This window comes from Lipotes vexillifer, unplaced genomic scaffold (assembly GCF_000442215.2).
Source record: "Lipotes vexillifer unplaced genomic scaffold, Lipotes_vexillifer_v1.1 scaffold29, whole genome shotgun sequence".
NCBI classification, from domain to species: Eukaryota; Metazoa; Chordata; class Mammalia; order Artiodactyla; family Lipotidae; genus Lipotes; species Lipotes vexillifer.
In genome coordinates this window covers 701352-713422 of record NW_006776904.1, presented here as the reverse complement: position 1 = coordinate 713422, position 12071 = coordinate 701352, and the positions used below count along the sequence as shown (strand labels likewise).

Here is a 12071-nt window from a genome sequence, read left to right as displayed (position 1 = left end):
ACTCTTTCCTGGAGTTCTTTAAAACTAAAAGTCTCCATAATTCTGTTTCTTTAGATACATATATATTGAGTTCAAGAAATATTCAGTCATTACCTCTTTTCAGTAATGTTTTTTTATACGTCCACAAAACTGTCAAAATAACCCAACAACAAGGAATTTAATTACATGTATTTCTCTTGAAATCTATAGAACCACCAAGTTTCCTAGTGAAACCTGAGCGACAACAAGCCATACCTGATTCTACAGTGGAATTTAAAGCTATACTAAAAGGAACACCACCGTTTAAAGTAAAGTGGTTTAAGGATGATGTGGAACTTGCCTCGGGACCTAAATACTTCATTGGCTTAGAAGGATCAACTACCTTCTTAAATCTCTATTCAGTGGATGCTTCCAAGACTGGACAATATACTTGCCAAGTTACCAACGATGTTGGTAGCGACTCTTGTACCACAGTGTTGCTTGTGACAGGTGTGCCAGTTTGACTGTTTTATGTTTCTGTCTGACCTGTGACTCCTGTCCTTTCTGTGATCGTTTACAATATATGTACCCAGTCAAGAAAGTACCCTTCTTTCTAACACGGTACACGCTATTTGCCAGGCATTGTTCATGTTTTTCTCTTTCCTATGTAGTACCTAATTGAACTTTTGTTATTTATATCTGCTCTGTTCCCTCATAAATCTCCTCTTTTCTTCACTCTCTAGAACCACCAAAGTTTGCAAAGAAACTAGAAGCAACCAAAATAGTGAAAGCAGGTGACTCAGCGCGACTTGAATGCAAGATAACTGGATCCCCAGACATCAGAGTTGTGTGGTACAGAAATGAACATGAACTCCCAGCCAGTGATAAATATAGAATGGCTTTCATTGATTCAGTGGCTGTCATACAGATGAATAGTCTTGGTACTGAGGACAGTGGGGATTTCATTTGTGAGGCTCAGAACCCTGCTGGCAGCACAAGCTGCAGTACCAAGGTTATAGTAAAAGGTAGAAACCTCTTTCCTCTGTTCCTCATTACCTGAAACCCACCTTCTTCCCCCCGGGCTATCATAGCTCTTCATTCTTTTGCTGTCATTTTTAGCTTCCATGTGAGATCATAGAACATTTTCCCAAACTAGTATTATGTCCATTTTTAGATGTTTTTGCTTCTTAAGATTTGCTTACATGTAGCCAGTCATTCTGAGATAGTTTTCTTGTTATTCCAATGCCGTAATTCTACTCACCTCAACATATTAGCCAAGCAGTTCAAATTTGATGTTTCCAAAATGCTCAGAAAAACAAAGTGGGCATTTTAAAATTAATTTTTGCCTTCAATCAACTTATAAGTATATCATCATCCTTACTGTAATCTTTATCATTAAAAGCAAGGAATATTTACCACATATATGCAAGGTTCAAGCAATAGAGATTTTAACCTTACATTTACAACAGGACAACTATGTATATTTTTCTCTCTCAAATGTCAGTTCCTAGTTTTTTAAATTATATCATTATACTTTGTTGCCAATAGCACTAGTATTTTCCAGAATTTTTTTCACAAAGTCCAAGTTTGTCATATTGTAAGGCGATTATTGCAAAAACCATTTGTTGACATGGAAGACTTAGAGCACAAATGTTGTGATAACTTCCAAGTGTCCCAATTGTAATGTGTATACAAAAAATTTCATCCCTGAAGTCAGGACTCTGTACCTCGTGCAAATCATATTGATTCTTACACTTGGGTTTGGGGGTCTGTTTGGTTATTGTTTTGTTTTGCTTTACAGTTTTCTGCATCAATCTTTATAGTCCCAGAAAAAGTAGTAAGGTGGAGTAGACAGAATGTTGAACTGCTCAGTAAGATCACCTGAGGTCTAGCCCAGGTTCTCGGCCAGTGAAGCAGAGTGATTTTGTAAAGGCTGATGGCTTCTCTGAAGCTGTTACTCCTAAAGTGATAGTGCTAGAGCTATTATAGTATCTTGACTCGTTCTTCCAATTTAAAAACAAAGAAATAAAAATATTCTATGAAGTTAAGTAGCCCAATTCATGAGGAATTCTTGTTTTTTACAGAACCACCTGTTTTTAGCAGCTTCCCTCCTGTGGTAGAAACCCTTAAAAATGCTGAAGTTAGTCTTGAATGTGAACTTTTGGGAACACCACCATTTGAGGTGGTTTGGTACAAAGATAAGCGACAACTCCGAAGTAGCAAGAAATACAAGATCGCATCCAAAAATTTCCATGCAAGTATTCACATTCTCAGTGTCAACACTTCAGATATTGGTGAATACCACTGCAAAGTACAGAATGAAGTAGGAAGTGATACCTGCATTTGTACTGTAAAATTAAAAGGTATGCATTATTTCCTGCTCATGGCAGAAATGGCAGGAACGTGCAAAATGCTTATTTGTTTTCTCTCTTCCATTATCTCGACAATCTTTCCAACAATCTCCATCCATCTTTCCCTCTTCAGAACCACCAAGATTTGTCTCCAAACTGAACAGCCTCACGGTTGTAGCTGGTGAGCCCGCTGAGTTACAAGCATCTATAGAAGGCACCCAGCCTATTTCTGTCCAGTGGCTTAAAGAAAAGGAAGAAGTGATTAGAGAAAGTGAAAACATCAGAATTACATTTGTGGAAAACGTTGCAACTCTACAGTTTGCAAAAGCAGAGCCAGCTAATGCTGGGAAGTATATCTGCCAAATCAAGAATGATGGTGGAATGAGGGAGAACATGGCCACGTTGACTGTTTTAGGTTGGTACAATATGGTGCGATAGTTCCTTGATGCAAGGAGGTGCCAAACGCTGAGATGACTTACTAAGAGATACTGGTAGAGTCTCCTGTTTTGAATTTCTAGAACTATATCAATCGTCACCCATTTCAAAGGTTTAGGGGAAAGGACCTTTCAAACACTCTTTTCTGTGTCTGTGAGCCTAACAGAAATGAGCCGTCTCTTTTATTATTTTCTTGATGGGTTAGGAGATGTAATCATGACTATCTTTTGTTGAAGCATGAAAAAATTGGGAGCCCAGCATATGCTACAAGGAAATTTTTTCCAAAAGTAATAGTTGTTAAAGCTGACAAGAACTCCAAAGATCAAAGTCTGATAGGAACGACTTGCACTTTCATCTTTGGGCATATTCATTTTCAATTTTGCCATTGTTTGGATAACAGCTTTCAAAAAACTGTCTTTAGCACCTTAAAGTAGAACAGAAATACTGAGTAATTCATAACAACATGTAGGCTTTGTTCTAGAGAGGGTCAAGTGCAAATCAATGTATATCAACATTGATTTGTACACTGAATTGTTTTGGAAGTCAACTAATGCACCAACATATTTCTTAATAATAACTCGTATAATTTCATGACAGCGTGTAATTATGGAATCACATTTTAAGGTCTAGAGAAAGAGAGAGAGAGAGAGAGACAGAGAGAGCCCTAAGATATCCATATCATTGGAAGAAACAGTGTTAATGAATTTGATAGTAGAAACAAGGTAAAGGTAACAGGCTTTGACAGATGGCTATCACATTTTATTTCAGAGCCTGCGGTCATTGTCGAGAAGGCAGGTTCGATGACAGTGACTGCAGGAGAAACGTGCACTCTGGAGTGTAAGGTGGCTGGCACTCCTGAACTCTCAGTCGAATGGTACAAGGATGGAAAGCTGTTGACCAGCAGCCAAAAACACAAATTTAGCTTCTACAACAAAATCTCTTCCTTAAAGATTCTCTCCGTTGAAAAGCAAGATGCAGGCACGTACACTTTCCAGGTTCAAAATAATGTCGGAAAAAGCAGCTGCACGGCTGTGGTTGATGTTTCAGGTTAGTTCGGATATGTTCTTCCCATTGCTTAAGCAAATTCCTTTCACACGCTTTCTTCTCTCAAGTGTCTTCTATTCTTTCAAACCACGAGTCTCTTGCCTCTCCTCATGCAGACCGAATGGTTCCTCCCTCTTTCACACGAAGTCTGAAAGATACAGTTGGGGTGCTGGGTACATCTTGCATCTTGGAGTGCAAAGTAGCTGGATCATCGCCTATCTCTGTTGCCTGGTTTCATGAGAAAACCAAGATTGTCAGTGGAGCAAAGTACCAAACTACGTTTTCAGATAATGTGTGCGTGTTGCAGCTGAATTCTCTGGACTCATCGGACATGGGCAATTACACATGCGTGGCTGCTAATGTCGCTGGGTCTGATGAATGCCGTGCTGTGTTGGCTGTACAAGGTCAGTGTTAGAATGCTCACACCCTTCCTTATGAGTTCCTCTTTGGGTGCATATCCAGGTTGACACACATTCAAAAGTGCTCTTCTTTTTGATTCAAAATTGCAACTGAATTCGATGCTTACAGGATCTTATCATTGTCCTCCTTGTCTATGTAGAAGCACCCTCTTTTGTGAAGGAACCTGAACCTTTGGAAGTACTACCAGGCAAAAACATCACCTTCACAAGTGTCATTAGAGGAACACCTCCATTCAAGGTTGGCTGGTTCAGAGGTGCCAGAGAACTGGTGAAAGGAGACAGATGTAACATCTATTTTGGAGACACTGTGGCAGAACTGGAATTATTTAATGTCGACACATCTCAGAGTGGGGAATATACCTGTGTTGTTTCTAACAATGCCGGCCAAACATCCTGCACTACCCGTCTCTTTGTAAAAGGTTTGCTCCCGTGCATTTGTGCTTCCTACTTTTTAAGGGACATCTTTGTTTGTGTTTTCACTGTGTTTAACTGCTGTGCTTTGTCACTCCCCAGAACCAGCTGTATTTGTGAAGAAATTAAGTGGTCACTCTGTAGAGCCAGGGAAGTCCATCATTCTGGAGAGCACCTACACTGGAACACTCCCCATTTCAGTTACCTGGAAAAAGGCTGGTGTGAACATTACACCATCTGAAAAATGCAACATAGTCACAACAGAGAAGACCTGCATCCTGGAAATTCTGAATAGCACAAAAGGAGATGCAGGACAGTATTCTTGCGAGATTGAAAACGAGGCAGGAAGGGATGTTTGTGAAGCTCTGGTATCTACATTAGGTGTGTTTCTTATTCTCAAATGATTGGCATTTGTCTAACATGAGGCATGGTTTGTGTGCTTTTCTTTAATTCCAGTTGCTGACTGTGAATCTTTCTTCTTTAGAACCACCTTATTTTGTTACGGAACTGAAGCCTCTGGAGGCATCAGTTGGAGATTCGGTTTCTTTACAATGCCAAGTTGCTGGGACACCAGAAGTTACAGTGTCTTGGTACAAAGGCGATACCAAGTTACGGTCAACTCCTGAATACAGGACCTATTTTACAAACAATGTGGCCACACTTGTTTTTAATAAAGTGAACATCAATGACAGTGGAGAGTACACATGTAAAGCAGAAAACAGTATAGGGACTGCTTCTTCTAAGGCTGTCTTCAGAATTCAAGGTGATGATATTATTTTAGAAATTAAGAAGTTTCTTTTTTCCTTCTCTTCACTCTTATCTTTATGGGGAAATTTTTATTTCACCTACTAACGCCTCAAGTATTACTTGTCTTCCAACAGAGCGCCAGCTCCCACCTTCCTTTGCAAGGCAATTAAAGGATATCGAACAAACTGTTGGGTTACCAGTTACCCTCACTTGTCGACTGAATGGCTCCGCACCCATCCAAGTGTGCTGGTATAGAGATGGGGTACTTTTACGAGATGATGAAAATCTACAGACATCATTTGTAGATAATGTGGCAACTTTAAAAATTTTGCAAACAGACTTGAGTCACTCTGGCCAGTACTCCTGCTCAGCTTCTAATTCACTTGGAACAGCGTCTTCCAGTGCTAGACTGACAGCAAGAGGTTTGTTCCTGTGTTACTCTCTCTCTTTGAAAACCATGACTTCTTAGTCATTGTCAAAGTAGGAACGGCCAATAAAAAAGAGAAAAAAAAACCCACGTTGCCTTTTCTTCTCATCTTTCAGAACCTAAGAAATCTCCCTTCTTTGACATCAAGCCTGTATCTATAGATATTATTGCTGGGGAAAGTGCTGACTTTGAGTGTCATGTTACTGGTGCTCAACCAATGCGAATTACTTGGTCAAAAGATAACAAGGAAATCCGTCCTGGAGGAAACTACACAGTTACATGTGTGGGAAACACTCCCCATTTGAGAATTCTTAAAGTAGGCAAAGGAGACTCTGGTCAATATACTTGCCAAGCAACCAACGATGTTGGCAAAGACATGTGCTCAGCTCAACTCAGTGTAAAAGGTATCTTCACATGGCATTTACCAATATCGTCCTTTCCCATGTTGTGTAATTTTCTTTGAAAAGTTTCTTTAGTTTGTACATGTTTGGGATAAAGTAACTGGATCGTGTTGAAATTTGTACGTTAGTGGTGGAGGCAACATTCATCGAAGTTCTGTTTTCTCTTTATTTTGTTCTTTACGTTAGTGTATCTCTAAGAGTAGTCTTATCAGAGGGTTGTTTAATTGAAAGTTGTTAAATGTTGTTTCAACTCTCTCTTTTTTCACCCTTTCCTATTATATGGCATTCTGACTTACCATTTTGATCAAATTCCTCTATAATACATCAACTTACATGTTTTAGTTTCTGTATCCAAACTACAAAGATTAAATTGCCAATTAAATTCTCTATTAAAAATATTAAAAGTTTATTTAATAGAAAAGATAATATATTTTACCACAAAACTCTCAGAAAGTACATATATTCTTACTAATAAACCAGATTAAAAATGTATTTATGGACTCTTCAGCTACAAACGTAAGCTGTTTTTTTCCTTTGACTTACTAGAACCTCCAAAGTTTGTTAAGAAATTAGAAGCTTCAAAAGTTGCAAAGCAGGGAGAATCCATCAAGCTGGAATGTAAAATAAGCGGTTCCCCGGAAATCAAAGTTTTGTGGTTCCGAAATGACAGTGAACTTCATGAAAGTTGGAAATACAACATGTCATTCATGGATTCTGTGGCGTCACTCACCATCAATGAAGCCAGCACAGAGGATAGTGGGGACTATATCTGTGAAGCCCATAATGGTGTTGGGGACGCCAGCTGCAGCACAGCCCTGACGATTAAAGGTTAGACATGCTAAGCTGCTTTCTTTCTTCCTTCTCCTCTGATCTGGATTCTTTCTCAGCAATGTTCTGAGCTCCAAACTAAAAAGGCTAGTTAAGGGGATTTGCTTGCAATTCTTAAACTAGTTTTTATGACTAGTCATTTCTTATGTTAATATACTGTCATATGGTCACACCAGGCACTCAATGATTTAGACTCTAAAATATTTTTTCCCTTTCATTAGGCAAATGCTCTCATTGCTTATCTTCTTTTCTTCTGGTAGCACCTCCTGTTTTCACCCAGAAGCCTTCTCCAGTAGGAGCCCTTAAAGGTTCTGATGTTATCTTCCAATGTGAAATTTCGGGAACCCCCCCATTTGAAGTGGTGTGGGTTAAAGATCGAAAGCAAGTTCGGAGCAGCAAGAAATTTAAAATCACTTCGAAAAATTTCGATACAAGTCTCCACATCCTTAATCTGGAAGCTGCCGATGTAGGAGAATATCACTGCAAAGCTGCTAATGAGGTGGGAAGTGACACGTGTGTTTGCACTGTCAAGTTCAAAGGTTTGTATCCATGGGCACAAAAATATTTATCTCTTGCTTTCATCTTTTCTTGCTTGACCAATAATGTATGTGGCTGTGATTCTCATCTTTTTTCTCTAACCACAAATTTCTTTCATTAGAACCCCCACGGTTTGTGAAGAAGCTAAGTGACACCTCAACCCTCGCTGGGGATGCCGTTGAGTTACGGGCCATAGTGGAAGGCTTCCAGCCCATTGCTGTCGTCTGGCTGAAAGATAAAGGTGACATTATCAGAGACAGTGAAAACACTAGGATTTCATTCATTGATAACATTGCAACACTCCAACTTGGGAGCCCAGAAGCATCTAACTCTGGAAAATATGTGTGCCAGATCAGAAACGATGCCGGAATGAGAGAGTGTTCAGCAGTCTTGACTGTCCTAGGTTAGTAACAAAGTACAGCCTGAGAAAAAAATCAGGTTGACTGACCCATGATCATTGCCTGCACATATTACTCTTAGCCAATAATATACTGATTACACTCTTAGTTTGAAAGAAGACTTTGTGTTCAATGCAATATACTTCTTTCAGAACCAGCCAGAATCATAGAGAAACCAGAACCCATGACTGTCACTACCGGAAATCCTTTTGCATTAGAGTGTGCAGTGGCTGGGACACCAGAACTTTCAGCCAAGTGGTTCAAAGATGGGAGAGAATTATCTGCAGACAGCAAACATCACATCACATTCATCAACAAAGTGGCTTCACTTAAAATCCCTTGTGCAGAAATGAGTGACAAGGGGCTATATAGCTTTGAAGTGAAAAACAGTGTTGGTAAAAGTAACTGCACTGTGTCTGTCCACGTTTCGGGTGAGTAGTATGCGGTTTTTGTGAATATACCATTTTTCCTGGGGTAGAAAATAAGGCTTCTCTTTCAACGGAAAACTACCCTTCTCCACATAGATCGAGTCGTGCCTCCTTCCTTCATCCGCAAGTTGAAGGACACCAACGCCATCCTGGGGGCCTCGGCGGTTTTGGAGTGCAGAGTCTCCGGCTCCGTGCCCATCTCCGTGGGCTGGTTTCAGGATGGAAATGAGATCGTTAGTGGGCCTAAATGCCAGTCCAGCTTTTCGGAAAACGTCTGTACTTTGAATCTGAGCTTCTTGGAGCCCTCCGACACAGGCACATACACGTGCATGGCCACCAACGTGGCTGGGTCAGACGAATGCTCGGCCGTCCTGACTGTCCAAGGTCAGTGCACAGGCACCAGGCTGCTGCGTGACTTAGTGCCTGCCTCACAGGGGATTTCTTTATTTTGTCTTCGTGTGTAGTCTTTTGTTTGTTTGTTTGTTTTTTAACATCTTTATTGGGGTATAATTGCTTTACAATGGTGTGTTAGTTTCTGCTTTATAACAAAGTGAATCAGTTATACATATACATATGTTCCCATATCTCTTCCCTCTTGGCGTCTCCCTCCCACCCACCCTCCCTATCCCACCCCTCCAGGTGGTCAAAAAGCGCGGAGCTGATCTCCCTGTGCTATGCGGCTGCTTCCCACTAGCTAGCTACCTTATGTTTGGTAGTGTATATATGTCCATGCCTCTCTCTCGCTTTGTCACAGCTCACCCTTCCCCCTCCCCATATCCTCAAGTCCGTTCTCTAGTAGGTCTGTGTCTTTATTCCTGTCTTGCCCCTAGGTTCTTCATGACATTTTTTTTTCTTAAATTCCATATATGTGTGTTAGCATACGGTATTTGTCTTTCTCTTTCCGACTTACTTCACTCTGTATGACAGACTCTAGGTCTATCCACCTCATTACTTTTTGTGTAGTCTTTTTTTTTTTATTAATTTATTTATTATTTTTGCTGTGTTGGGTCTTCGTTTCTGTGCGAGGGCTTTCTCTAGTTGCGGCAAGCGGGGGCCACTCTTCATCACGGTACGCGGGCCTCTCACTATCACGGCCTCTCTTGTTGTGGAGCACAGGCTCCAGATGTGCAAGCTCAGTAGTTGTGGCTCACGGGCCTAGTTGCTCCGCGGCATGTGGGATCTTCCCAGACCAGGGCTCGAACCCGTGTCCCTTGCATTGGCAGGCAGATTCTCAACCACTGTGCCACCAGGGAAGCCCTCGTGTGTAGTCTTAATTCCCTTTTCTTCAAGGAGCAAAAGCACTGCTCAATTGGATTTCTTTTTTCTCTTGATCTCCCCCACTCCTGGGGTATCTAGAACCACCGTCTTTTGGACAAACCCCTGATTCTTTGGAAGTTCTCCCTGGAATGAGCCTCACATTCACCAGTGTCATTAGAGGCACCCCGCCTTTCAAGGTCAAATGGTTTAAAGGCAGCAGGGAACTGGTGTCAGGGGAGTCATGCAGCATCTCTCTGGAAGATTTTGTCACAGAACTGGAATTGTTTGAGGTGGAGCCATTGCAAAGCGGGGAATATTCTTGCCTCGTGGCTAACGACGCTGGCAGTGCTTCCTGTACCACGCATCTTTTTGTGAAAGGTTTGCTCTTTTCTCCAAAACATGTATCTTTAGCATTCTTTTCTGATTCTTTATTTGAAGATGCCACTTCTGCCCTGCTGTTTTCTCCTTATAGAACCAGCCACCTTTGTGAAAAGATTGGCTGATTTCAGCGTCGAAACAGGAAACCCCATCGTTCTCGAGGCCACGTTTACTGGCACACCTCCCATCTCAGTGAGCTGGATGAAGAATGAGTTCCCCCTTACACAATCTCGGAATTGCAGCATTACCATGACGGAAAAATCTACGATCCTAGAAATTCTTGATAGCACAATAGAGGATTATGCACAATACAGTTGCCTCATAGAAAATGAGGCTGGTCAAGATATTTGTGAAGCGCTGGTATCTGTCTTAGGTGTGTTGACAGTTACCTCTTTTTATTGCTCTCTTTTCTTTCTTTTAATACATCCTCTTTTAGCTAGTATGACTGATTGATTACCATCCTTTCTACCTCAGAACCACCTTATTTTATTGAGCCTCTGGAACACATGGAAGCAGCCGTCGGAGAACCTGTAACTTTACAGTGTAAAGTGGATGGAACCCCAGAAATTAGAATTTCTTGGTATAAAGAACACACAAAGCTACGATCGGCTCCTGCGTATAAAATGCAATTCAGAAATAACGTTGCCTCCTTAGTAATCAACAAAGTGGATCCCAGTGACGTGGGAGAATACACGTGCAAGGCTGAAAACAGCGTGGGGGCAGTGGCTTCCTCAGCTGTGCTCGTTATCAAAGGTGATGATCGTTCTCCTAACAAGTCTTGCTGTGTGTTGACAGATCCACTTTCTTAAAAACGTCACAATGTTGATGGGTTGAAGTATGCTGCGGGTGTTTTCTCTCTTGCAAATAAGGATTGTCTGTGACTCCCTTCCAGAGCGCAAACTTCCACCTTCCTTTGCAAGAAAACTGAAGGATGTTCAGGAGACCCTTGGCTTCCCAGTTGCATTTGAATGTCGCATCAATGGCTCAGAACCTCTTCAAGTGTCTTGGTACAAAGATGGGGTACTTTTGAAAGACGATGCTAATTTGCAAACATCTTTTGTTCATAATGTAGCAACTCTTCAGATTTTGCAAACTGACCAGAGCCACGTTGGTCAGTACAATTGCTCGGCTTCTAATCCTCTTGGGACAGCTTCATCCAGTGCGAAGCTCATCCTCTTAGGTGAGTAGCCCATCACATTACCCTCTTCATCATAAAGCAGTTTCGCTGCTCCGGGCCACCAAAGGCCTGGTGCCACTTAGTTTCTGCTCCACGTCTGGGAGCATGAAAACTGAAGTCACCATGTTGGTCTTCATTCTTTTCAGACCATGAAGTGCCTCCTTTCTTTGATCTAAAGCCTGTGTCAGTAGATCTTGCTCTTGGAGAAAGTGGTTCTTTTAGATGTCACATAACTGGAACTGCACCAATCAAGATCACTTGGGCCAAAGATAACCGAGAGATTCGCCCTGGAGGCAACTACAAGATGACTTTGGTTGAAAATACTGCCACTCTGACGGTTCTCAAAGTAGGCAAAGGCGATGCTGGGCAATACACCTGCTATGCAAGCAACGTCGCTGGAAAAGACTCTTGTTCTGCTTTTCTGGGTGTACAAGGTACTTGTTCAAGTGAAGTAGTAAGGTCTCATTTCAACATCTGAAAATATAGGAGAAAGCATGTGCTTAAAAGATACGTTTAGGACTATGGTCTAGGAATTGCAAGTGATTGAATAGATCCAGGGTCTTCTAAGTGGGAGCAAGATTTTTATAATGTTTATTTTAAAAAATATAAAACTGGTCAAACATGGACTGAAGGTCCATTTTCAAAGGCTGAAAATAGAGACTGGAGGGAGAGTGAACAAAAACTTTTCATGGAATTGCAAGAAAACCCAAGTTTGAAAGAAATTATCCTAGGACAATAAAAGGAAGTTGTCTCGAACGACTTACTTTCCACATTAGTTTGTAAATTAATGGATTTTGTTCCTCGAGAGGCTAGCAGAGCCCCAAACTATCAAGCCCTTCAAGAAGAGTCAGACTGTGTCAACTTCTTTTCCTCTA

The 12071-nt window shown here is 41.2% G+C and overlaps 1 protein-coding gene across 1 annotated transcript in view; it reads left to right on the top strand.

The window, feature by feature from the left end:
* The window catches only part of TTN (titin), a 284036-nt gene that overhangs the window by 86107 nt on the left and 185858 nt on the right, over nt 1–12071 (top strand). The window contains exons 68-88 of the mRNA XM_007450732.1: nt 190–468; nt 702–983; nt 2043–2321; nt 2443–2724; nt 3513–3791; nt 3905–4192; nt 4348–4626; nt 4721–4999; nt 5103–5381; nt 5500–5787; nt 5909–6196; nt 6740–7021; nt 7282–7560; nt 7680–7961; nt 8109–8387; nt 8481–8768; nt 9741–10019; nt 10114–10392; nt 10494–10772; nt 10912–11199; nt 11343–11630. Of these exons, the coding sequence (XP_007450794.1) occupies nt 190–468; nt 702–983; nt 2043–2321; nt 2443–2724; nt 3513–3791; nt 3905–4192; nt 4348–4626; nt 4721–4999; nt 5103–5381; nt 5500–5787; nt 5909–6196; nt 6740–7021; nt 7282–7560; nt 7680–7961; nt 8109–8387; nt 8481–8768; nt 9741–10019; nt 10114–10392; nt 10494–10772; nt 10912–11199; nt 11343–11630 (5925 nt within the window). The remainder of the gene's footprint in view (nt 1–189; nt 469–701; nt 984–2042; nt 2322–2442; nt 2725–3512; nt 3792–3904; nt 4193–4347; nt 4627–4720; nt 5000–5102; nt 5382–5499; nt 5788–5908; nt 6197–6739; nt 7022–7281; nt 7561–7679; nt 7962–8108; nt 8388–8480; nt 8769–9740; nt 10020–10113; nt 10393–10493; nt 10773–10911; nt 11200–11342; nt 11631–12071) is intronic.